This window comes from Pan paniscus, chromosome 19 (assembly GCF_029289425.2).
Source record: "Pan paniscus chromosome 19, NHGRI_mPanPan1-v2.0_pri, whole genome shotgun sequence".
Lineage (NCBI taxonomy): Eukaryota > Metazoa > Chordata > Mammalia > Primates > Hominidae > Pan > Pan paniscus.
In genome coordinates this window covers 84,044,970-84,071,633 of record NC_073268.2, presented here as the reverse complement: position 1 = coordinate 84,071,633, position 26,664 = coordinate 84,044,970, and the positions used below count along the sequence as shown (strand labels likewise).

The window sequence follows — 26,664 nt, the reverse complement described above, 5'->3', positions numbered from 1 at the left end:
TTTCGCCTGGGTGACAGAGCGAGACACCATCTCAAAGAGTAGTGGCTATCAACCTACACTGTACAGGAGCCCTTGGGAATTACATTTCTAAAAAAGACACATGGTGGACCCTCATGCCCCTCATCAACGAAACAGAACTGGGTACTTTCCCAGATGAGGCCCATGTGCAGCCGTGATTTACCTTGAAACCCCATTCGGCCTTGAAGTTTGGGAGGAAAGAATTCCACTTGTAGCTCCAGGAGAGATTTATGATTAAATTTACGGTGTTTAGCCCAACTCCCTGGCCAAGGAGACTTAAGGAGACACTGGCTGAGGGTTTCCAGAAAATGTTATTCATTCTTCTGCAAAAACTGCAGCCAGGACTACCTCTGGTTAATCCCATCAGTTTGGACGGGTTACCTTTCACTAGCAACATTAAAGGCCCCAAATTAGAAAGCAACACATAGGCATGATGAAGTCAAGAAAAGGGTGGACTTGAATGTTTATTTACAGGATGCTGCAAGATAGGAAATTCCACATAGAAATTAGAAACCTAGCCAAAGGACAAGCTTCATACAGTATGTATGTACAGTTGGAACTGTTCAAGTATAGTTTCAGTGTAAAAAGTGCTACAGTAACAAACCACATTTAAAAAAGAGTTCTTAGTAGAGAAACAATAAGACAAAATACCAAACATAGTACACGACAAATGTATGTCTCAGCTGTATGATCTAAAAGTTAAAGGTCCCAGGAGCCCCATCCTGAACTTGGAAAGTGTAGCCTTCAGAGGTAGTTTCTGGTACAACGTTTTGATCTTCCTCTTCCTGGAAATATATTAAAAAATAAGTATAAAAATGATATAAGTATTCCAAGCAGCAGCCTACCTGAAGTCTGTATTTAATCTCTAGGTCTTGATCTGCATTTTACACCTTTAATCCTGTATGATATTATAGTATTTGACATAGGGGAGGGAGGGTCTCTGAAACTTTGCCAATTCATAAATGCTAGCTACTACAGTAACAGAAACAGGCCGAGATTTTTTTCTTCCCCAACCGTCACTTTTCAATAGGAAAAGACTGTATTAGGCCCAGAGCATGGTGATGGGTTTGGCCTACTTCTCTATCACCTCCTACAATGACACCCGTTAACTTACCCTCAAGATATTCTAAGATTCTCAAGGCTGTTCATTTGAAACTAATCTGGTGGCTTTTAAAATCTCAGTTTAAAAAGATTTTATTACCATCAAGCCAAACTAGAGGGGCAAATAAGTACATTATGTCCTATGCACACTGATATTTTACTATATTTAACAAAGATATGACACTTATTTTTAAAAGGGAAAAAAAGGCTTATGGCCTTGACTTTATGTTTCCAAGTTGTTATTAATATTACCATCCATTACTCACCTCTACAGAGAAATACTTCTCAATTAAGCTTAACGAAGCCTTATACACAGACTCATTTTCATGGTTTTGTAGAGCTTCAATTTTGTCTAAGCCTCCACATTCTTCAATCATTATACTAAGTTTCTCAATTTCACCTAGTTTCTCAGCAGCCTAAAAAAAAAAAAATCCAAGTTTACTGGCATATACTCTGGTTTTATTTTAATGAAGAAAACATCAATAATTTGAATACTGATACGTCAGGCAGAAATAAGCACCTAACAATTCCTTCATCAACCCTATCACAGTTTTATGTCCATTTTATATTTTGTTGACACTCAATGTGATTGGATCTGTACCTGCTTTTAGCACTACTTCAACTGGAGCCAAAGATCTTACAATCAGTAGCTCCCAACCTTTTCTATGTATCAAAATCATGCGGGCAACTTTTAAAACAACACTACATTCCAGTTCAACTGGTCTGCTATGGGAACAGGGGTGTATTGTTTTGTAAAGCATCCTATGTCATCACAAGGTGTAGTCAAGGTGTCTAAGGGCAAAGATGGCCTATGGTGTGCTAAACTAAATGTCCCCAAACAGAATGTGTGTTGGTATTAAGGATTTACTGGACATATGGAATGGTATGTAGGTTAGTTTTCCTTTAAATTTTCAACCTTAAAGAGATACATAAATATCTATAGATGAAAAAAACAGATTTGCTTCAAAATAACTTAGGGGATTAGATGAGGGGAAGAAGAAATACTGGCCACATACTGACAAATTATTTATACACAGTAACAGATACGCTAGCATCCATTATTGAAGGCTCAACTTTTTTTTTTTAAGACAGTTTCACTCTTGCCCAAGCTGGAGTGCAATAACACAAACTTGGCTCACTGCAACTTCCGCTTCCCGGGTTCAAGCGATTCTCCTGCCTCAGCCTTCTGAGTAGCTGGGATTATAGGCGCCCACCACCACACATGGCTAATTCTTGCATTTTTAGCAGAGACAGGGTTTCGCCATGTTGGCCAGGCTGGTCTCGAACTCTTGACCTCAGGTGATCCACCCACCTCGGACTTCCAAAGTGCTGTGATTACAGGCATGAGCCACCGTGCCTGGCCAAGTCATTCAAATTTAATGTCACCAAAAATCGGTATGAAATTGGGAAATTAAATCAACCAAGTAAACAGGTGTGATGAGTCCACATAAGCGCCTGACTCCGATTCAGGTCACACCATCCACTTGTCGTCTCTTTTGTATCTTTTATAATGCCTGCCTCATTTTTAATTAAAGGGGTGGCCACATAAACAGGCTTTCTGATTCTGTGGCTTACTAGTGAGTAAACTTACAGCTGCCCTCCCAAGTCTAAATAGTAAACTGATTATTATCAAGTCCAAATTCAAACAAAGCCACCTTGATAGGACTTACCTGAAAGATATTTGAAATGGCATCCAGGATAACCAGAATAATCTTGGTATCTTTTGCAGATAACAGGTTCATCAACGGTTCTATTATGCCACAGTGAACAAGGTACACAATCTGTTCAACTGTTCCACCACTGGTATAGTTGGTCACGGCCCACACAGCCTCCTTTTGTGTCTTAAAATCTGCCTATTAAACATAAGGACATGGTTTTATTTCAGAACAGTTGCACAAATAAGATTCCAAGAGTAGTTTTTCACAAAAACAATGACTGAAAGTACCAAGGTTCTATCCAACCTTAAGTAAAAGGGGTTACTGGGTACTGTTCAGCAAAGGACTCCTAGTAGAACCCAAGATTCTTGCACATGAAGAAGCTTATCAAGCACAGCTTTCTATAAATACTAAAAATGACTTGATTAAATCCTAAGACTTCGTTACCTTAGAGAGAACACTGACAAGGAATGGGACTAATCCATGATTCACAACTTGCTGTATCTGGTCCTGGCGGCCGGCTGTGATGTTTGACATTGTCCACGTAGCTTCCTTCTGAATGTTAGTTTTGGGGTTGGTGAGCAGGCTGGGAAAGACGGCGAGTGCTCCTGCATCAATCACAACCTGAGTCTGTTCATCTGTACCAGTGACAATATTCCCTATGGCTCTTAGGGCAGGAGTCTGAAAAAAAAAAAATATGTTGATGCTGGTTATTTTTTCCCCAGCACTTTAGAAATTCTATACCCTAAAAGTTTTAACAAGAGGCCCACCATGGCCTGAAATAGGCAATATTTCAATATTACTATCAACTGATTATGCTTTTTTTTTTTTTGAGAGACTGGAGTATAATGGCACGATTTCAGGTCACTGCAGCCTCTGCCTCCCAGATTCAAGCAATTCTCCTGCCTTAGCCTCCCGAGTAGTTGAGATTACAGACACGTGCCACCATGTCCAGATAATTTCTTTGTATTTTTAGTAGAGATGGGCTTTCACCATGTTGGCCAGGCTGGTCTCGAACTCCTGACCTCAGGTGATCCACCCGCCTTGGTCTCCCAAAGTGCTGGGATTATACAGGTGTGAGCCACCACTACCACGCCCAGCCCTGATCATGCTTCTTATACTTATGTCCTAATCTACAAGTAAATAACTTACCACAATTGGCAATTCAGAAGCTCCTAGAAGCTTCACAAGTTGGGGCACAACTCCTGTTTTCACGACCATGCCAATTCGTTCATTTGGACCATCAGTAAGGTAGGAAATAGCCCAGCAGGTATCTGCTAATACTTCTGGATCATCATGATGCAGGAGCCGAACTAAGGTAGGAAGAATCTGCTCAACAGCATCTCTCGGGGGTGCAGGATTCTTGTTGCGGCAAAGATTAGAAAGTGTCCAGGTAAGATTACGTAAGTAGCCACACTGGGGGAAAAAAAATAGGCAATGAGAGGTTCTGTCTTTTGAGAAGATGGGGGAAATTAGAATGAAGAAGTGAGTAACTTTACTCATGTTAGTAACTTACTGCTAAAGATGACATATCAGGAACTGCAAGGAGAGCCAACAGTGGGTCAACTGCACCGTACTTAATAACCAAGTCTCGGAACACTGAGCCATCACCTGAAAAAAAAAGGCAAGATTAATTTTTTTTTTTTTTTGAGACGGAGTTTCTCTCTGTCGCCCAGGCTGGAGTGCAGTGGCGCGATCTCGGCTCACTGCAAGCTCCGCCTCCTGGGTTCAAGCCATTCTCCTGCCTCAGCCTCCCGAGTAGCTGGGACTACACGCGCCCGCCACCACGCCCGGCTAATTTTTTGTATTTTTAGTAGAGGCGGGGTTTCACTGTGTTAGCCAGGATGGTCTCGATCTCCTGACCTCATGATCCACCCGCCTCTGCCTCCCAAAGTGCTGGGATTACAGGCGTGAGCCACCGTGCCCGGCCGAGGCAAGATTAATTTTATTACCTTGTCCAACACCATCAATTTTCAGTGACTGAATGCACCAGCAAAAACTCCCAAACTTACTTAGATGCCCCTCTGCTGCCTTTGTAAAGATGACACTTTCATTCCTAATAAGGGCTTGAAAGCAAGCTCAAAACTTGACAAAGTCGCTATTACTTATAACAAGGCCTTTCTTCCAACTAATTACGCTTAGATACATTCAGTCAAAAGAACTTCAAGTCCAAGTACCTGCAATGTTTCCTAGAGCCCAGACAGCTTGTTCACTGATGTGAGCATGGGGAGATGCCAACAGAGAAATGAATGCTGGGATGGCACCTCCATCTACCACAGCCTTGGTTTGTTCTGATGTCCCAGAAGCAATGTTAGTGAGTGCCCAAGCAGATTCAAACTGAATGGGACTACAATCAGTTCTGCCCAAGAAGGACACAAATTTCGGAATCAAACCAGCCCGGATTATGTTGTCTATGGGGGGCTGTTTTTCTCTGGAAAGTAGTTTCCTAAAGGGGAACAAAAAGAGAAATAAAAGTTGACAGTGATTAACAAAAGGAGTTTGTGTAAAAACCAATATAAAATGCAATTCAAGAGTTTAGAACTTCAGACAACCTTTTAAGTAAATCACTAAATGCTGAGACATTCTGGAACCTAAGAGAAGCTGAACAGATTACTTGTATGGTGCTATGTATGCGGTATAATTAACTACCATTTTTCCAGAAATTAATGTAGATTACCCTCCTTTCCATCCCTGCAGAAATCTACTCCAGATCTTGTCACTTTTTAAAAAAACTTCACATTCTGACAGGGTTATACTCTCACTGAATTTGTTCTGATAGTTGTGGTTAAGCACATTTTGTTTTTTTGAAATAGGATCTCACTCCACTCAGGCTAGAGTGCAGTGCCACGATCACAGCTCACTGCAGCCTCGACCTCCTGGGCTCAAGTGATCCTCCCACCTCAGCCTCCTTAGTAGCTGGGACGACAAGTGCGCACCGCCACACCCAGGTGATTTTATTTATTTATTTTTTGAGACAGAGTCTTGCTCTGTCGCCATGCTGGAATGCAGTGGCAAGATCTCAGCTCACTGCAACCTCCGCCTCCTGGGTTCAAGTGATTATTGTGCCTGAGCCTCCCAAACACCTGAGATTACAGGCATGTGCCACCACACCCAGCTAATAATTTCTTTTGTAGAAACTGGGTCTCACCATGTTGCCCAGGCTGGTCTCAAACTCCTGGGCTCAAGTAACCGACCCCTTGGCCTCCCAAAGTGCTGGGATTACAGGCATGAGCCACAGCTCCCAGTCTAGAACTTTTTAATAATTTACCATTGAAATTTTTCTTCTGCACACTGTCAAGCTATAGAACTTATTAATCCTTTCTATTATATCATAAATATCCACGTATAGTGGGAGGTAAAGGTCAAATTATACTTATCTCCTAAATGGATCTATCATTCTAAATGCATGTCTCAATCCCACTTACTATTTATTTCCTCCTTCCCCTGCCAGTGACTTGAAACATTACTTTGGTAAAAACTTTATGGGCAGGTGCAATGGCACACACCTGTGATCCCAGCACTTCAGGAGGCTGAGGTCAGAGGACTGCTTGAACCCAGGCATTCCAGGCCAGCCTGGGCAAAATAGCAAGGCCTCCCCTCTCAAAAAAATAAATAAAAAATACTATTTGGCTTATGGCTGGCTGGCCTAATCTTTCCTTGTACTATCTGTCTGTCCCTTCCTGCCCCACCGCCCAAAAAAAAATCTAAAAACACGAATTTCTTAGGCTACCCATGCTATCGCAGACAAGACTTACCTGGCAGCTTGAGTAGCTTGGAGCTGATTTTCCACATTGCTGCTATTTATGCCTTTGACAATGTCATCAACAGACCAATTTACAGTGCCCTAGAAGAAAAGTGAAAGTTTGCACATTATCATTAAGATTAAATACAAACAATAAAATCCACACTTACTTGTGAAGGCAAGTGTCAACATCGTTAGCCTTATAGCCAGCTACTAAATATTTAGCCCTACATTTAATTTTGCCTGTTAAATATTCATTATTTTATACGTAGAACAGTTTGCAAACTTGTTGTCATGACTCACTGGAGTCTCAAGTTGTGGAGTATCCAAGTGTTTTGTCGCTAAAAAAGGCAGCTTTGAACAATTTTAAAAAATGAATGAGAAGGACAGGCATGGTGGCTCACACCTGTAAGCCTAGCACTTTGGGAGGCTCAGGAGGGAGGATGGCTTGAGCTCAGGTGAGACCAGCCTGAGCAACACAGTGAGACCTCCCAAAAAAAAAAAAAAAAAAAAAAAATTATCCAGGCATGGTGGTGTTTGCCTGTCGCCATACAAGACCTTGTCTCAAAAATCAAGAATCAGAGCAGACTGAAGATTATTTCTACGTTAGTCTCAATCACTTGCATTCAGATATACTTTGAGGGAGAAAGACATGAAGTCACAGGCAACATTCTGAGGATTTTCTTTTCTTTTTTTGAGACGGAGTTTCACTCAATCCCCAGGCTGGAGTGCAGTGGCATGATCTTGGCTCACCACCACCTCCGCCTCCTGGGTTCAAGCGATTCTCCTGCCTCAGCCTCCCAAGTACCTGAGATTATAGGCATGCGCCACCATGCCTGGCTAATTTTTTTTTTGTATTTTTAGTAGAGACGGGGTTTCTCCATGTTGGTCAGGCTGGTCTCGAACTGCCAACCTCAGGTGATCCACCTGCCTCAGCCTCCCAAAGTGCTGGAATTACAGGCATGAGCTACCATGCCCGACTTTTTTTTTTTGGAGACAGAGTTTTGCTCTTCTTGCCCAGGCTGGAGTGCAATGGCGTGATCTCGGCTCACCACCGCCTCCACCTCCCGGGTTCAAGCGATTCTCCTGCCACAGCCTCCTGAGTAGCTGGGATTACAGGCATGCGCCACGATGCCCAGCTAATTTTGTATTTTTAGTAGAGATGGAGTTTCTCCATGTTGGTCAGGCTGGTCTCAAACTCCCGACCTCAGGTGATCCACCCGCCTCGGCCTCCCAAAGTAATGGGATTACAGGTGTGAGCCACCACACCCGGCCGAGGATTTTCATATCTAATTTTATAATCTACATATTTCCACGGTTAAGTGTTGCTGCAAATATAAATGGTTTATGTTTGGAGGGACGAAGTGGCTCACGCCTATAATCCCAGCACTTTGGGAGGCTGAGGCGGGTGGATCACCTGAGGTCAGGAGTTCGAGACCAGACTGGGAAACACGGTGAGTCCCCATGTCTACTAAAAATGCAAAAATTAGCTAGACATCGTGGTGATCCCCTGTGATCCCAGCTACTTGGGAGGCTGAGGCAGGAGAGTCACTTGAACCCAGGAGACGGAGGCTACAGTCAGCCAAGATCGTACCACTGCACTCCAGCCTGGGCAACAAACCAAGGTTTTGTCTCAAAACAAAAAAAAAGGAAGCATATTGTGAGAAAAACATGTAGGAAAGGGCCCAGATGAAAGATAAATTTGAAAATCTAAGTTAAGTCTACTTTATGGAAGGCCTTCATAGAGTAGGGATTTCTTAGAGACAGGGTCTCACTGTCACCCAGCATGGGGTGCAGTGGTGCAATCACAGCTCACTGCAGCCTCAAAATCCCGGGCTCAAGTGATTCTTCTGTCTCAGCCCCCTGAATACCTAGGACTAAAGGCCGGCGCCACCACACCCAGCTAACTTTACTTTTTATAGAGACGAGGTCTTCCTATGTTGCCTAGGCTGGGCTCAAACTCCTGGCCTCCAGTGATCCTCCCATTTCAGCTTCCCAAAGTGTTGGAATTACAGGCATGAACCACCATGCCCAGCTGGAGTATGGATTTATTTTTATTTTTATTTTTTTCCTTGAGACGGAGTTTCACTCTTGTTGCCCAGGCTGGAGTGCAATGGCATGATCTTGGCTCACTGCAACCTCCACCTCCCAGGTTCAAGCAATTTGGAGTATGGATTTTAAGGAGCGAAAACACAGGTCTAAAGCAGTACTTTAGGAACATTTTCAGGAAAATAGTATATGGCATAAAGAAGGATATGATAAATTAGGAGGCTACTGTAAATATTTCAGAAGGAAAGTCCTGAACAAAGCTGGTGACAAATACAAAAACATAGAGAATACCAAAAAAGGCAGAAATAAACCAAAAACGGGAAGGGCCTGGTGGCTCACGCTTGTAATCCCAGCACTTTTGGAGGCCAAGGCAGGCATATCACGAGGTCATGAGTTCAAGACTAGCCTGGCCAACATGGTGAAACCCCGCCTCTACTAAAAATACAAAAACAGGCCGGGCAGTGGCTCACACCTGTAATCCCAGCACTTTGGGAGGCTGAGGCGGGTGGATCACGAGGTCAGGAGATCGAGACCATCCTGGCTAACATGTTGAAACACCGTCTCTACTAAAAATACAAAAAATTAGCCGGACAGGGTGCGGGCGCCTGTAGTCCCAGCTACTTAGGAGGCTGAGGCAGGAGAATGGCGTGAACCCGGGAGATGGAGCTTGCAGTGAGCGGAGATCGCACCACTGCACGCTAGCCTGGGCGACAGAGCAAAACTCTGTCTCAAAGAAACAAAAACAAAAAAATACAAAAACTAGCCAAGCGTGGTGATGCGCACCCATAATCCCAGCTACTCAGGAGGCTGTGGCAGGAGAATTGCTTGAACCCATGAGGCAGAGGTTGCAGTGAGCCGATTGTGCTGCTGCACTCCAGCCTGAGCAACAGAGCAAGACCATCTCGGGGGGAAAAAAAAAAAAAGAAGAAATAAACCAGAAACTGGCTGGCTCTGGACACGCTGGTCAGGCCAAGGTACCCAGCTAGTAGCTAGAAATGCAGGGAAGTCTGAAGGAAGGTCAGAGCTAAAGGAAGATCCTAAATCAGCTTCAGTGGATTATAGAAGGTAGGAAAGAAGACAATTACTAATTGCAAACAGAGAAAAAGATGTTCACAGATAGTTAAAACCGTAAGACTAGAAATGTTAAGTTTACTTGAATTTCTAAGAAAAGTCCCTACTGATTTTCTGGATTTCACGTAACTCATAAACTAAAATACATTTTTTACCTGGTTGTTGCGGTTTTCCTGCAGCGGAGAAGTAGCATCATCAGGAAATGAGCTTACATTTCTCCTCTTCAGCATCTGGTCATCCTTCTTAGCTTTCCTCAGCTCCACATTGACCTCTATTCTGCGACGCCTCATTTCCTTGATAAAAGATAACATGCCGTTTCACCTATCATACCAGTTTTTGTTGCTAAGTGAGGGCATTTTTTTTTTAAATCCCTCAGTTTTCACCCCTTTCCAAATGTCTTCCCATTTAAATACCACCACAGGAAAGCAACAGAAGGTACTCACTGTACTGTCTTTTCCCTTGTTCTTGAATCTGTGAAGACGGGCAGCTGGTGTATTAGCATTCTCGTTGGTGGACATGGTTATGAGACAAAGGGAGAAAGCTAAAAGATGGGGGAAGAGAAAAATATTTCCTTTATCGTTTTCCTTTGTCAATAATAGTACCAAATAAGAACTGAATTATCAAGCATCTACTGAATCCACACCTGTATACTAGAGGGGGGATCATCATGTTTTCGGCACTATGAAATAGCTTTACCCAAAGGGGAAGTGTCCCCCTTCCCTCTAAAGGGCTGAGACTTCCTGGAGAGGGCTCTCCATCAGAAATAGAATGCAAGCTATATAAATTGAAACTTCCTAGTAGCCATATTTTTAAAAAGGAGAAAAGAAACAAGTGAAACTAATTTTAATAATGTATTTTACTTAACCCAACATATCCAAATAGTATTTCAACGTGTTATCAATATATAAAATAACTGACATCTTTTACATTCTTTTTCCATACTCCATCTTTGAAATCTTTTGTGTACTTTAAGCTTACAGCGTATTTCAATTTGGACTAGCCACATGTGTCCACCGTTTCTGACAGCCTAGTTCGATACTCCAGAGTCCCTAATAGTTAATTCAAGACAAAGTAGGGGAACCAAGTCAACTTACAGCTAAAAATTATGTGCCAGGGCAATAAATTCAGATCCTCAGGAGGCTCTCCCTATTTTACTGTCTTTACTTGACCAAAATAGGTGCAGACTCGAAAATTAAATAAAAATTTGCTTCATCATTACATTATGGTCAACATTAAAAATGCAGTGCCGCATCTCGCATATTTGATTTGCATTTCCAGAGACTAGAAGTGAATGCGCTTAATTAGGATGACATCAGCTGTGCGTCATTCAGAAGATGACAAAAGTCAAAGCCCTCCTTACAATTTGCTATCTTTGCTTTCATTACGCTCGCCTACGACTTGGTGGCAGAGCCACCCCGGGGCCTAGGTGTCAGAGACGGTGCTCCCAACTGCCACCCCCAGCCCCTGCCCCCAGGCCGGGGAAGATGCAACGAGAAAGGAGGAGGCGAGGCCAGGGCCGCCACAAGTCCTCCCGGGACATTCGCCCTCAAGCCTGGCTCGCTCCGATTCTCCCGGCCGCGACGCGTTAAGGCCTCCGCTGCCGTTTGCAGAGCGTCGGCGCCCTAAACCCGCAGACCCCGCGAAACTCAGCCGCCTGGTCAATGAACGTCGCCCCCGAGGCCTAGTCAACGCGGGAGGCAGAGCCAGGCTCGGCGTGGACCCGGGGCCTCCCTCCCCCAACCCAAAAGGCGAACGCCGCCCACGGGCAAGCCGTTAGCGCTCGGGCCGGGCCGCCGCCTGAGTCTGTACCTGCGAAGCGGGCCTGGGCTTCCACGGGAGGCGATGCGGGGGGAATCAGCGGCTGTGGGGCGACTGCGTTCGAAGCGTCCACCTCGACTCAGCTCAAAGACCGTGTGGCTCGTGCAGCCGGCCGGCGCGATTTAAATTTCCCGGTGACTCCGCATTCCGATTGGCTGGTTCAAGCCTAAGCTGTGTGCCCATTGGTGGATTTGAAAAACACGTTGGGAGGGGAGGGAGTCATAGGGCTTGGGGGCGAGTGGGAGGGGGGAAAGAAAAAAAAAAAAAAGAGGATGGCATCGCGAGATGAGGGAGCGGCCGGGCGGTGAGGGAGCGGCCGGGCGGTGAGGGAGCGGCCGGGCGGTCCCTGAGCGCCTGGCGGGGCGGAGCGGGAGGACTCCAGATCCCGTCAAGCAGCGCGAAGGGGCGGTTCCCTGGGCCGTTCGTGTTTCCATAGGGTTGAAGCGTGCATGGTCCTTGGGCGTTTTCCTGGGCGACAGCCTTAAACAAATACCACAAAATGATTCTCAAAGTCATTATTTTAAAAAACTTTGTTGTTGATCTTCATGAAAATAAAAAAATTCTAATTAGTAAATAAGTAATCTTTATAGAAAAACATATTGCTTTGCATTTTTTTCCTATTATGACACCCAAAGTACTCGGCGGGGGTTTCTGGCTACTACGGGAGGGAAGATTTGTGTTATATTTTTTAGTTTAGTTTTTTTTTTAATTGCGTCATAAAAGACTGTATAGAAGCCGTAAATATGGTAACAAAAGGTTTCTTATGCCTGTTTCTCCAAAAACTCAAGTTTTTTATTTTTAAATAATTTCAAATGCAGCAGAATTGCAAATCCTTATCCAGATTTGCCAAATCTTAACATTTTGCCACATTTGCTATTGCTTTCTCTATACATATATATGTATACATATGCACGCGTGTACATATGTGTGATTTTAATATGTTACTTTTTGAAACATTTAAGAGTAAGTTTCAGAATCATGTCCTTTTTCCTCTGTTTCACGGTGTCTCTCCTAAGAAAAGACATTCTCTTATATAACCACACTGCAATCATCAAATTCAGAAAAACTGAAATTTCATGCTGTTGTTTAGTATGTAGTGTGTGTTCAAGTTTTTTCAATTGTTATAGTAACATTCTATGCTCATTACACATTTCTGAATTTTGCATTTTTTGCCATATGCTCAAACGAACAAACAAAACAAAGATGGTCAACAGAGCATCAGGATTCTGGGCCATTTTTGTTTCTGCAATTTTTTTGTGTTCTAAAAGACTACATTTTAGAAAAGTTTTCATGGTTTATTTCTTATTATAAATAAATTCAAACAGCAACTTTGTCCATTCTTGCAGGCATTAATGCCAGCCTCATTCATCGTATAGCAGCCAGAGTTCATAAAGGGTTGGACCTACTCTTAATCAGCATAATCCCATCCCCCTAAATGCAAGAATGTGGAAGGAATTCACCCCTAAACCAATCACTGTGGGGCATTCTCTCAGCTACTGAGAATGGTTCAGGGGCAGGCACATGACCTAAATTCATCCAGTTGGACAGCCTCTGCCTTTTATTTACTGGTTGGAGGTAGGAAAGCAGCCTCTGTTCTTCTGAACTAAGGGATGTGAGTCCTAGAAATCTGAATAAGAAAACTGTAGGGAAACCTTGAGAGGTCTGACCTGCTCTATCTCTGAAGGTTTGCAGTTAGGAGATCCGATACACATTTCTTTTGTATTGTCAAGTTGAGTTTCTTCTCTTTTTTTTTTCTTTTTTTTCTTTTCTTTGAGACAGGGTCTAGCTCTGTCGCCCAGGCTGGAGTGGAGTGGCACGATCTCAGCTCACTGCGACCTCTGCCTCCTGGGCTGAAGCCATCCTCCCACCTCAGCCTCCCAAATAGCTGGGACTATAGGTACACATCACCACGTCCAGCTAATTTTTGCATTTTTTGTAAAGACAGGGTTTCACTATTTTGCCCAAGCTGGTCTCGAAGTCCTGAGCTCAAGCAATCCACCCACCTCAGCCTCCCAAAGTGCTGGAATTATAGGCCTGAGCCACCATACCAAGCCAAGTTGAGTTTCTTTTGCTTGAAAATACTGACTACTATGTGCCCAGAAGTGTTCTGAGTGTTTACCATATATTAATACACTTGATCTTCACAACTGTGAGGTAGTACTGTTATTTGCTCTATTTCACAAAAGAGAGCACTGAATCACAAGTGTTTATGTAACTTGTACCAGGGTCACACAGCCAGTAAATGGCAAAGACAGGATTCAGCCATAAGCAGTCTGGTTCCAGGATCTGTGTTCTGAACCACTATTCTGTACTTGCACCTAAAAACAACCTGAAACAGAAGTATAATGCCCAAAATTGCCTTTGAAAGATACGATATAGTCGGGCACAGTGGCTCACACCTGTAATCCTAGCACTTTGGGAGGCCGAGGTGGGCAGACCACCTGAGGTCAGGAGTTCAAGACCAGCCTGGCCAACACAGGGAAACCCTGTCTCTACTAAAACATACAAAAAGTTAGCTGGGCGTGGTGGCAAGCACCTGTAACCCCAGCTACTTGGGAGGCTGAGGCAGGAGAATTGCTTGAATCTGGGAGGCAGAGGTTGCAGTGAGCCGAGATCACACCATTGCACTCCAGCCTGGACAACAAGAGCGAAACTCCATTTCAAAAAAAAAAAGACTAGCCCGTCCAACATGGCAAAACCCTGTCTCTACTAAAAATATAAAAAATTAGGCAGGTGTGGTGATACACACCTGTGGTCCCAGCTACTCAGGAGGCTAAGATACAAGCATCACTTACACCTGGGAGGTAGAGGTTGCAGTAAGCTGAGATGGTGCCACTGCACTACAGCCCAGGCAACAATGCAAGACGCCATCTCAAAAAAAAACAAAAAGTCCTATCATTTATGACCAAGTTTTAGCTGATGTATTAGTCCACTAGCATAGTCCGCTTAGGTTACCATAACAAAGTACTACAGGCTGGGAGGCTTAGATAACAAACATTTATTTTTCTCACATTTCTGGATCACAAAATCTGAAATAAGGGTGCCAGAGTGGTCAGTTTCCAGAAAGGGCCCCCCTCTTTGGCGTCCAGATGACCATTGCCTAATTGTGTGCTAGCATGATCTCTTCATTTTAGCACAGAGAAGGGAGAGTGAAAGCTCTCTGGTGTCTCTTTTTTTTTTTTTTTTTTAGATGGAGTCTCACCCTGTCACTCAGGCTGGAGTGCAATGGCGCGATCTCAGCTCACTACAACCTCCGCTTCCTGGTTTCCAGTGATTCTCCTGCCTCAGCCTCCCAAGTAACTGGGATTACAAGTGCATGCCACCACACCCGGCTCATTTTTGTATTTTTAGTAGAGACGGGGTTTCACCATGTTGGCCAGGCTGGTCTTGAACTCCTGACCTCGTGATCCGCCCATCTCAGCCTCCCAAAGTGCTTGGATTACAGGCGTGAGCCACTGCACCCAGCCTGATGGCTCTTTTTATAAGGACACTAATCTCATCATGAGGGCCCCACCCTCATGAATTCATCTCAACCTCCCAGAGGCCCCATTTCCAAATACTATCATACTGGGAGTTAGGTTTTCAACATATGAATTTTTGAGGGGGATGCAAACATTCAGTTCTTAATATCCATTCATCAGCCTGGGCAACATAGCGAGATGCCCTCCTCCAAACCATCTATACAAAAATTAAAAAAAAAAAAAAAATTAGCAGAGGCTGGGAGCAGTGGCTAACGCCTGTAATCCCAACACTTTGGGAGGCCAAGGCAGGTGGATCACTTGAGGTCAGGAGTTCGAGACCAGCCCAGCCAACATGGTAAAACCCTGTCTCTACTGAAAATACAAAAATTAGCCAAGCGCGTGCCTATAGTCCCAGCTACTCAGGAGGCTGAGGCACAAGAATCACTCGAACGCAGGGGCAGAGGTTGCAGTGAGCTGAGATTGTGCCACTGCACTCCACCTTGAGCAACAGAGTGACACTCTGTCTAAAAAAATAAATAAGTAAAAATAAAAAATTAGCCAAGCATGGTGGTGTATGCCTGTAGTCCCTGCTACTCGAGAGGCTGAGGTGGGAGGATGGCTTGAGCCTGGGAGGTGGAGGCTGCATTGAGCCGAGATTGCACCACTGCATTCTAGCCTGGGTGGCAGAGTGAGATGCTGTCTCAAAAAAAAAAAAAAAAAAATCCATTCAGATTATCTTCCTTCAAAATATGAATGTTGAGTTAAAACATGCAAAGAAAGAAAGAAAGGGGCCTGGAGCTGAGCTGGCTGAAAGACATAGGACCACCAGCTACTGAGGCTGAGGCCCTTCAGTTACTGTCTTTCTAGGCCGTCTTGTAAACTCATGTTTCAGTTCTGTGAACTATACAACATCCCTCAAACACACCACTTTCTCACTTTTGTCTTCTTTTTGAGACAGGGTCTTGCTCTGTCATCCAGGCTGGAGTGCAGTGGCACGATCAGAGCTCCCTGCAGCCTCAACCTCCTGGGCTGAAGTGATTCTCGTACATCGGCCTCCCAAGTAGCTGAGACTACAAGCATATGCTACCACGTCCAGCTAATTTTTGTTTTTTTTGTAGAGATGGGATTTTGCCATGTTGCCCAAGCTGGTCTAGAACTCCTGGGCTCAAGAGATCTGCCCACCCCAGCCTCCCAAAGTGCTGAGATTACAGGTGTGAGCCACCGTGCTCAGCCAAATACAGCCCTTTCTGATTTGAGTGTGGCAGCAATCCCTAATTCTCCACCAAAACTCATGTTTCACCTTCCATTTGGTCTACTTGTTGCTGGTAGATGGGTGGATGGGTGCCTAGCCAGTGACTCTACTTTTCAGTTTCCTTGGATCCAGGTGAGGCCATAAGTCTAGTTCAAGTGAAAGTAATGTATTTGTCTAATGGGTTAGCGCTTACAAAATGGTGTCTCTCTCTCTCTCTCCTTTCCCTGGCTTGAAGCAGACAAGCCTGGCCACACTGGGAGCCCTATGAGGAAGGTGTTAGAGCTGCAACACGGAAGGAACCTGGGTCCCTGTGTCAGCCGAAGAGTCTCCAAACCCATCCTAGGTTTACTTGCCTGTTCCTGAGTCTGCGGGTGGGACGGATGTTCCCAGCTGCTGGCAGAACCCCCACGCTGGCTTTCTTACCCTCTGCGTCAGGGCTACTGTGGCAGGCTTGCCTAAATGAAAGCCATTGGTGCTCCCTTCCCCACAAAAACAGTAACTCAGAAGCAAAACTGCATCCTTGGGGAAACTGCAGAGATTAGTGCCACATATGGAGGCTCTTCAGTAAGGAACTATCCTCGTTTTGAGAAAGAGCTCTTGATCACCTACTGAACTCCAAATAAAAATGTAACCTGCCAGGTGGGGTGGCTCATGCCTGTAATCCCAGTACTTTGGGAGGCCGAGATGGGTGGATTGCTTGAGCCCAAGAGTTCGAGACCAGCCTGGGGAACATGGCAAAACCCCATCTCTACAAAACATAGCTGGGTGTGGTGGCATGCACCTGTAGTCCCAGCTACTCAAGAGGCTGAGACGGGACGATCGCTTGAACCCAGGAGGTGGAGGTTGCAGTGAGCAGAGATCATACCACCACACTCCAGCCTAGGTGACAGAACAAGACCCTGTCTCAAAAAAAAAAAAAAAAAAAATTAACCAGGCTTGGTGTGTAGCCAGCCCTGGTGGCACGTGTCTGTAGTCCCAGACACTCAGGAGGCTAAAGTGGGAGAATCACCTGAGCCCAGGAGGTTGAGGCTGCAGTGAACCATGTGATCATGCCACTGCGCCATAGCCTGGGTAACAGATCAAGACCCTGTCTCAAAAACAAATAAAATAAAACCAATGTAATATGAGCTACTCATGACGAATTGGGGGTTATCTGATCCCATGAAGTTGGGTGGGCACAGCAGCACTCCATAACGAAGTAGAAGTGGGATGGGAGGGACCTGGACCAAAAGGACCCAGAAGGTAGAAGAAAACTGCATGAACAAGTGACTTATGTTCCCAGCTGCTGACTCCTGCCAGCGGATTACATCTGTGGCCTCATGGGACAATCAATGACCACCAAGATGAAGGTCAAGCTAGGTGCTCTGCATACTATGTTGACATTAGCTGAAGTGGATTGCTCCTGACCGATGGCCTCACATGTAGGCAACCTAATATAGTTCGGCTATTTGTTTCCTCCAAATCTCATGTTGAAATTTGACTCCCAGTATTGGAGGTGGGGCCTAGTGGGAGGCGTTTGGGTCATGAGAACAGATCTCTTAGTAATGGCTGGTGCCCTCCCCATGGTAACAAGGGAGTTCTGACTGTCAGTTACTGTGAGATCTGACTCTTTTTCTTTCTTTTTCTTTTTCTTTCTTTCTTTTTTTTTTTTTTTGAGATGGAGTCTCGCTCTGTCGCCCAGGCTGGAGTGCAGTGGCGCCATCTCCGCTCAATGCAAGCTCTGCCTCCTGAGTTTACGCCATTCTCCTGCTTCAGCCTCCCGAGTAGCTGGGACTACAGGCGCCCGCCACCACGCCCGGCTAATTTTTTTTTGTATTTTTAGTAGAGATGGGATTTCACCGTGTTAGCCAGGATGGTCTTGATCTCCTGACCTCGTGATCCACCCGCCTCCGCCTCCCAAAGTGCTGGGATTACAGGCGTGAGCCACCGCGCCCGGCCCTTTCTTTTTCTTTTTAAAATGGAGACGGGGTCTCACTATGTTGCCCAGGCTAGTCTCATACTCTTGGGCTCAAGCAATCTCCCCACCTCGGCCTCCCAGAGTGCTCACAGGTGTGAGCCACTGTGCCTGGCTGAAGTCTGATTGTTAAAAAGAGCCTGGGCCGGGAATAGTGACTCATGCCTGTAACCCCAACACTTTGGGAGGCCAAGGTGGGTGGATCACTTGAGGTCAGGAGTTAGAGACCAGCCTGGCCAACGCGGTGAAACCCCGCCTCTACTAAAAACACAAAAATTAGCTGGGAATGGTGGCGTATGATTGTAATCCCAGCTACTCAGGAGGCTGAGGCAGAAGAATCACTTGAACCTGGGAGGAAGAGGTTGCAGTGAGCCAAGATCGTGCCACTGCACTCTAGCCTGGGTGACAGAGTGAGACTCCATCTCGAAGCTTCCTGAAGCCCTCACCAGAAACAGATACTGGCATCATACTTCTTGTACAGCCTACAGAACCATGAGCCACTAAACCTCCCCTTTTTAAAAAAATATAAATTACCTAGCCTCAGGTATTCCTTTATAACAATACAAAATGGACTAACACACAGCTCTAAAGGAAAGTAAGTAGTCAAACTCCCTAGTGGGTAGAACCTTGAAGCATGCAGCTGGTACACATTTTTCTGAAAGAGCAGATATCCTGAGGTGAGATCCACACTGATTCCCAAACAGTGAAAACCAGTTTAGCTGGCTGGTTGGTATAAGGGTCATTAATTTTGTTTATGTTGCCCAGCAGATATGCACACTTCTATTAAAAGAGTAATTCCTAACTTTCCTGCAGGAACCAGCGCTCACCCCCACCAGTCCATGTGGTTGGATGAGGTTGACTCCCTACCCTGGATGGACTCTAACTGGCATAAGCCAAGGAGGAAACCCTTCCCCTAGGTCACAGGTATGGTTTCATGGAGAGCATATAACTCAATAGGGACCGGTAAGAATCAGGCCTGGGACTTTGACTAATAGGGGTGAGATGTACTTCCTCTACACTTGGAATTATGATAATGGATGTAAAGTCTGGAGCTGTTGTAAATATTTTACCACTGTAAGGAAAGAGCCTGGAGCCTGTCTGAAAATAGAGTGACAATAGAACAAAGCAGAACAGGTTCAAGAGAGACACCAGATTCTGATTTATTTTATTGTATTTATTTATTTATTTATTTATTTATTTATTTTTGAGACAGAGTCTCACTCTGTTGCTCAGGCTGGAGTGCAGTGGTGCGATCTCGGCTCACTACAAGATCTGCCTCCCGGGTTCATGCCATTCTCCTGCCTCAGCCTCCCGAGTAGTTGGGATTACGGGCACCCGCCACCACACCCGACTAATTTTTTTTTTTTTTTTTTTTTTTGTATTTTTAGTAGAGATGGGGTTTCACTATGTTAGCCAGGATGGTCTTGATCTCCTGACCTCGTGATCCGCCCGCCTCGGCCTCCCTGATTTCTTTTAAACCCCTAATCAAGACACATCTGAAAGGCAGACCTATCTCTGGACTTTTTTTTTTTTTTTTGAGACAGAGTTTTACTCCGTCTCCCCAGGCTGGAGTGCAGTGGCGTGATCTTGCAACCGCCATTTCCTGGGTTCAAGCGATTTTCCTGCCTCAGCCTCCCTAGTAGCTGGGATTACAGGTGCATGCCACTCCGTCTGGCTAATTTTTGTATTTTTTTGTAGAGACAGGGTTTCACTGGGCTGGTCCTAAACTCCTGACCTCAGGTGATCCGCCCGCCTCGGGCTCCCAAAGTGCTGGTATTACAGGCGTGAGCCACCGTGCCTGGCCCAGCCTTCTTTTTTATCATTGAATAATGTTCCATTGTATGTTTGTATACCAAGGTAGGAGGATCGCTTGAGCCCAGGAGTTTCGAGACTAGCCTGGGCAAAATGACAAGATGCCATCTCTACAAAAAATAAAAAATATATTAGCTGGGCATGATGGTGCATTCCTGTACACAGCTACCTGGGAGATTGAGGCAGAGGATCACTGGAGCCCAGGAGTTTGAGGTTAGCAGTGATCACGCCACTGCACTCCAGTCTGGGCAACAAAGCAAGATCCTGTCTCAAAAAAAAAAGGAAAGAAAAGAAAAAAAATCTGAAAAAGAAATTCCATTATATGGATGTACCACAGTTTGTTTATCCATTCACCTATGGAAGCACATCTTGGTTGGTTCAAATTTTGGCAACTACGAATACAGCTGCTATAAACAGTTGTGTTCAGGTGGAGGTTTTTGTGTAGACATACGTTTTCAACTCACTTGGATAAATACCATGGATTGCGATTGCTGGATGGTATGGTAAGACTATGTTTACCTTTGTAAGAAACTGCCAAACTATCTTTTGAAGTTGCTGTACCATTTTGCATTCCCACTAGCAATGAATGAGAGTTCCTCTTGTTCCATATCCTCACCAGAATTTGGTGTTGTCAGTGTTTTGCATTTTAGCCATTACAATAGATGTGTAGCGGTATCTCATTATTTTGATTTGCAATTCCATAATTTCACTGTGAGGTGAGTTTCTTGGTTGGAGCAGTGTTGTCTGTCTGGGAATCCATGACAGCATAAAAGACTTGCAAAGTGAAAGGAGGGGCCGGGCGCGGTGGCTCATGTCTGTAATCCCAGCACTTTGGGAGGCCGAGGTGGGCGGATCATGAGATCAGGAGTTCGAGACCAGGCTGGTCAACATCGTGGCCCCATTTCTACTAAAGATACAAAAATTTAGCTGGGCGTAGTGGCACGCGACTGTAATCCCAGCTACTCGGGAGGCTGGGGGAGGAGAATCGCTTGAACCTGGAAGGCTCAGGTTGCAGTGAGCCGAGATCATGCCACTGTACGCCAGCCTGGGCGACAGGGCAAGACTCCGTCTCAAAAAAAAAAGAAAGTGAATGGATGGTGGTGCTGGCAGCAGAGTGACACATTGGAAAGTAAATATGGCCCAATCCAGATAAAATGTCTCTTCCTCCTGATCTATTATGGAAAGGGTCCAATGTTATTGTCATGATCACCAGGTAATTGAATGGTCCCTTCAGGGTGTGAAGCCAACATCAGGGCTGGTTGGGCCCCCAACAGAAATAGTAGCCAGACCAGACTCAGTAGTAGGAAGTGAATGATACTGAGCGTATGCATAGCCTCTGTCTCTGCTGCCTTGGCCATGTGGTTCATGATCCCATTAAGCAAGCACTAGCCTGGCAGGGGAAGGAGGATGATGGACATCTACAGAGCAGGCCATCATGGCCACCTGAATATTAATAGCCTATTCCACAGTGGAGGCCTTTGGGTGAACATCCATATAACTCAAATCCACACCTTCTAAGTTCATTCCAAAAGATCCATACATCTACCCCTTCTCCAAACCACCTTTGTTGTCAATCCTATCTTCCTCTCACAAATTCCTGAGTGTATTGTTTATGACTCTTTTGGTTGCAAGAGGCAGAAGACCCAATCCTAAGTTGGCTTATGAGTAAAGGAATTTGCCACCTCAAATAAGAAGGCTGGGTGCAGTGGCTCATGCATGTAATCCCCGCATTTTGGTAGGTTGAGGTAGGAGGATCACTTGAAGCCAGGGGTTTGTGTAACCAACAGAGGGAGACCCCCTTTTTCTAAAAAAAAAAAAAAAAATTAATTATCCAGGTGTGGTGGTGTGCACCTGTAGTATCAGGTACTTGGGATGCTGCGGCAGGACAATTGCTTGAACCCAGGAGTTTGGGGCTGCAGTGAGCTATGATTGAGCCACTGCACTCCAGCCTGGGTGACTGAGCAAGACCCTGTCTCTAAAAAAAATAATAATAATAACAAAAGTCCAGACCGGGCGCGGGGATCGTGCCTGTCATCCCAGCGCTTTGGGAGGCCAAAGCCGGTGGATCACCTAAGGTCAGGAGTTCGAGACCAGCCTGGCCAACTCCAGTAGAGATGGCAAAACTCTGTCTCTACTAAAAATACAAAAATTAGCTAGCCATGATGTGATTCAGGAGAATCACTTGAACTTGGGAAGCAGAAGTTGCAGTGAGCTGAGATTGAGCCACTGCACTCCTGCCTGGGTAATAGAGCAAGACTGTCTCAAAAAAAAAAAAAAAGAAAGAAAAGAAAAGAAGGCTGGGCATGGTGGCTCATGCCTAGAATCCCAGCAGTCTGGGAGGCTGAGGTGGGCAGATTGCTTGAGTCCAGGAGTTTGAGACCAGCCTGGGCAACATGGTGAAACCTGGTTTCTACAAAAAATATAAAAATTAGCCAGGCATGGTGGTGCACGCCTGTCATCCCAGCTACTTGGGAGGCTGAGGCGGAAGGATCATTTGAGCCTAGGAGTTGGAAGCTGCAGTAAGACGTGATTGCATCACTGCACTCCAGCCTGGGCAACAGAGTGAGAACCAGTCTCAAAAAAACAAGCAGACCGGGCATGGTGGCTCACACCTGTAATCCCAGCACTTTGGGAGGCCGAGGCAGATAGATCACTTGAGGTCAGGAGTTTGAGTTTGAGACCAGCCTGGCCAAAACAGTGAAACCCCGTCTCTACTGAAAATACAAAATATAGGCTGGGTGTGGTGGCTCACACCTGTAATCCCAGCACTTTGGGAGGCCGAGGTGGGTGGATCACCTGAGGTCAGGAGTTTGAGACCAGCCTGGCCAACATGGAGAAACCCCATCTCTACTAAAAATACAAAAATTAGCCAGGTGTGGTGGCATGTGCCTGTAATCCCAGCTACTCCAGAGGTTGAGGCAGGAGAATTGCTTGAACCCAGGAGTGGAGGTTGCAGTGAGCCGAGCTCATAGCCACTGCACTCCAGCTTGGGTGACAGAGTGAGACTCCATCTCAAAAAAAAAAAAAAAAAAAAAAAAAATTCAGCCAGGCATGGTGGCACACACCTATAGTCCCTGCTACTTGGGAGTCTGAGGCAGGAGACAGAATTGCTTGAACCCAGAAGGTGGAGGTTGCAGTGAGCCGAGATCGTGCCACTGCACTCCAGTCTGGACAACACAGCAAGACTCCATCTCAAAAACAAACTTACAAAGAAACAAACAAGCAAGCAAAAATTGAGCTATCAATCCATGAGAAAAACATGCAGAAACCTTAAATGCATATTGCCAAATGAAGGAAGCCAGTCTGAAAAGGCCACACATTGTATGATTCCAACTACAGTAAATGACATTCTAGAAAAGATAAAACTATGGAGACAAAAAAGATTAGTGGTTGGGGCCAGGTGCGGTGGCTCACACCTGTAATACTAGCGCTTTGGGAGACCGAGGCGGGCGGATCACGAGGTCAGGAGTTCGAGACCAGCCTGGCCAATATGGTAAAACCCCGTCTCTACTAAAAAATACAAAAATTAGCCGGCCATGGTGGCTTGTGCCTGTAGTCCCAGCTACTTGGGAGGCTGAGGCAGGAGAATCGCTTGAACCTGGAAGGCGGAGGTTGCAGAGAGCCGAGATCGCGCCACTGCACTCTAGCAAGGGTGACAGAACGAGACTCCATTTCAAAAAAAAAAAAAAAAAAAACGATTAGTGGTTGGAAAGGGTTTCAGGGGAGGAAGGGGAGAATGAATAGGTGGAATAAGGCATTTTAAAGGCAGTGAAACTATTCTGTGTGATACTGTAACTGTGGATATATGACATTATACCTTTGTCAAAAGCCATAGAATGCACAATACAAAGAGTGAACCCTGCAAGTGTCAACTATGGACTTTAATAATAATGTATATTAAATATTATTATTAATATTAATTATTATATTGTTAATGAAGTTAATTATAATGTATCAGTATTAGTTTATCAATTGTAACAAATATACCATACTAATACAAGCTGTTAATAACGGGAAATTGGTGAGGGAAAGTGAAGGAATATACAGGTACCCTCTGTACTTTCCACTCAATATTTCTGCAAACCTAAAACTGATAAAAAATAATAAAGTCAATTAATTAAGAAAATATGCTGCAATGTGAAAACTAGAGCATATCACCAAACTTTCTGTATTCTGTTACATTAAAATCCATTAGTCTGGCCGTGCGGTGGTGGCTCATTAGTCTGTACTCCACTTGGATGCATATTTTACCTTTACCCATGCAGGAATATCGAACATTATGCACTGGTCATTTGAAACACGTTACACTAAGAGGTATGCAGATCTTCCAAGTGTTGACACATTGAATTGTACAACACCAAAACATTGCACTCATTAAACAGAAATGTCTTTAAGTATTTGAAAGCTATCAAGCTTACAGTGGTGAATACAAGGTTTCAAGCTTTTAAATGTTCCCTTGACGGTTTTTTTGTTTTTTTGTTTTTTGTTTTTTTGAGACGGAGTCTCGCTCTGTCGCCAGGCTGGAGTGCACTGGCGCCATCTAGGCTCATTACAACCCCCGCCTCCCAGGTTCAAGCGGTTCTCCTGCCTCAGCCTCCCGAATAGCTGGGACTACAGGCGCGTGCCACCACGCCCAGCTAATTTTCGTGTTTTTAGTAGAGATGGGGTTTCAACATGTTGGCCAGGATGGTCTTGATCTCTTGACCTCGTGATCTGCCCTCCTCGGCCTCCCAAAGTGCTGGGATTACAGGCCTGAGCCACCGCACCCGGCCTTCCCTTGAAAATGTAGGTTATTTCATTAGCCACAAACAGTGCATATTGTTTTCCTTGAAGCGACATGCTCACTTTGTTCATTTTCTAAAAAATATCTGCAAAATGCCCAACTCTGAATAATCTAGTTTGTCGGTCAGTTGTTCCTTCAATGAAAATTCGGTACGACTGAAAAGCAGCTAGTTCGGAGTGCAACTCCAACATCCCACAAGTGCTTTACTCAAGCAAAAACCATTGTATTTTGGTATGCGTAGAGGTGATTTATTCGTACTTCCCATTGTCAAAGAAAATATTAAAAAGCTGTGCACTCAAGCGTTGAAACTTAATACACTTAATTATTCTTACAGCGTCACCAAGGATATGCTTCAGTAAACCTGGCTTTTTCCCTCTGCCAGTGCACGAAGGTAAAGAATATGACTGTTATTAGTTTAGTTCAAATGCCTTAAATTTGCTGTTTCACCCGCTATTGCTTCTGCACCATCGGTGCAAATGTCAACGCAATAAATAACCTGTTTTCATGAAAAGCATTTCCTGAATGCCTCAGAGTTCACAGGCCAAGGATAACAAAAGAGTTAAGTGACACATCACACGCAGACTAAATTAGAAAGATATGCACCAAAATGTTAATACATTTTGTAGGAGTGGTTAACTCCGACTTACAGAATTTCGATTTTCTTTTTTTTTTCCCCCTAGACAGAGTCTTGCTCTATCGCCCAGAGTGGAGTGCAGTAGTGCAATCCCGCTTCGCTGCAACCTCTGCCTCCCAGGTTCAAGCGATTCTCCTGCCTCAGCCTCCCCAGTACCTGGGATTACAGGCACGCGCCACCACGGCCCGCTAATTTTTGTATTCTTGGTAGAGACGGGGTTTCACCATGTTGGCCGGGCTGGTCTCGAACTCTTGACCTCATAATCCGCCCGCCTCGGCTTCCCAAAGTGCTGGGATTACAGGCGTGAGTCACCGCGCACGGCCCCCCCTTTTTTTTTTTTTTGAAAGAGTCTTGCTCTATCACCCAGGCTGCAGTGCAATGGCGAGATCTCGGCTCACTGCAGCCTCCGCCTCCCCGGTTCAAGCGATTCTCCTGCCTCACCCTCCGAAGCAGCTGGGACTACAGGCGCTCGCCACCACGCCCCGGTAATTTTTGCATTTTTAGTAGAGATTAGGTTTCACCTTTTGGGCCAGGCTGGTCTCGAACTTCTGACCTAAAGGGAACCGCCCGTTTGGGCATCTCAAAATGCTGGGATTACAGGCGTGAGCCACCGAGCCCGGCCCAATTTCGATTTTCTTTACCTGGCTTATTTTTTTTTTTTTTTTTTTTTTTTGAGACCTTCTTGCTCTGTCGCCCAGGCTGGAGTGCAGTGGCACAATCTCGGTTTACAGCAACCTCCGCCTCCCAGGTTCAAGCGATTCTCCTGCCTCAGTTTCCCTGGTAGCTGGAATTACAGGCGCACGCCACCAAACGCCTGGCTAATTTTTTTGTATTTTTGGTAGAGACAGGGTTTCACCACGTTGGCCAGGCTGGTCTCCAACTCCTGACCTCAAGTGATCCGCCAGCCTCAGCCTCCCAAAGTGCTGGGATTACAGGCAGGAGCCACCACGCCCGGCCGGCTTAGCCATATTTTAAACAGACTTGTGAAGAACAAGTGTTACGTGTCTAAGAAAACGAAATTGTGTATTTGTAAAAATCACAAATGCAGCATCTTTACATGCAACAAGCATACAGATAGTGTGCATGGCACCAGAAAGTCTCCAAGTCTTTACTCAAAACTTAACTTCAGGATGTTGGTTGAGGGAAGGGGGAAGCCAAACCCGTACTATTTTGCACTTAGGGACTTTGTTATGTTCATTTTCCCTTTACTCCAGAGGGAAAGAAGAGTCAGGGGGAGGAAAACGGCTGAAGGTGAATGGCCGTAGGGACAGAGGTCAGATTTGAAGTTCTCGTGGGGTGGAAAAGCCTGTTCAC

General features: G+C 45.1%; 1 protein-coding gene across 2 annotated transcripts in view; it reads right to left on the bottom strand.

Annotated features, from left to right (window-relative positions):
- Positions 1–452: 452 nt before the first annotated feature.
- The window catches only part of KPNA2 (karyopherin subunit alpha 2), a 35,606-nt gene continuing 9,394 nt past the window's right edge, over positions 453–26,664 (bottom strand). For both annotated transcript variants that reach the window (XM_055101706.2, XM_055101705.2), the window contains exons 2-12: positions 11,446–11,934; positions 10,080–10,177; positions 9,792–9,929; positions 6,530–6,618; positions 4,952–5,220; positions 4,291–4,385; positions 3,927–4,190; positions 3,222–3,455; positions 2,790–2,972; positions 1,386–1,535; positions 453–803 (exon numbers count right to left, since the gene is read on the bottom strand). In XM_055101706.2, the coding sequence (XP_054957681.1) occupies positions 711–803; positions 1,386–1,535; positions 2,790–2,972; positions 3,222–3,455; positions 3,927–4,190; positions 4,291–4,385; positions 4,952–5,220; positions 6,530–6,618; positions 9,792–9,929; positions 10,080–10,154 (1,590 nt within the window). In that variant the 5' untranslated portion in view covers positions 10,155–10,177; positions 11,446–11,934 and the 3' untranslated portion in view covers positions 453–710. The remainder of the gene's footprint in view (positions 804–1,385; positions 1,536–2,789; positions 2,973–3,221; positions 3,456–3,926; positions 4,191–4,290; positions 4,386–4,951; positions 5,221–6,529; positions 6,619–9,791; positions 9,930–10,079; positions 10,178–11,445; positions 11,935–26,664) is intronic.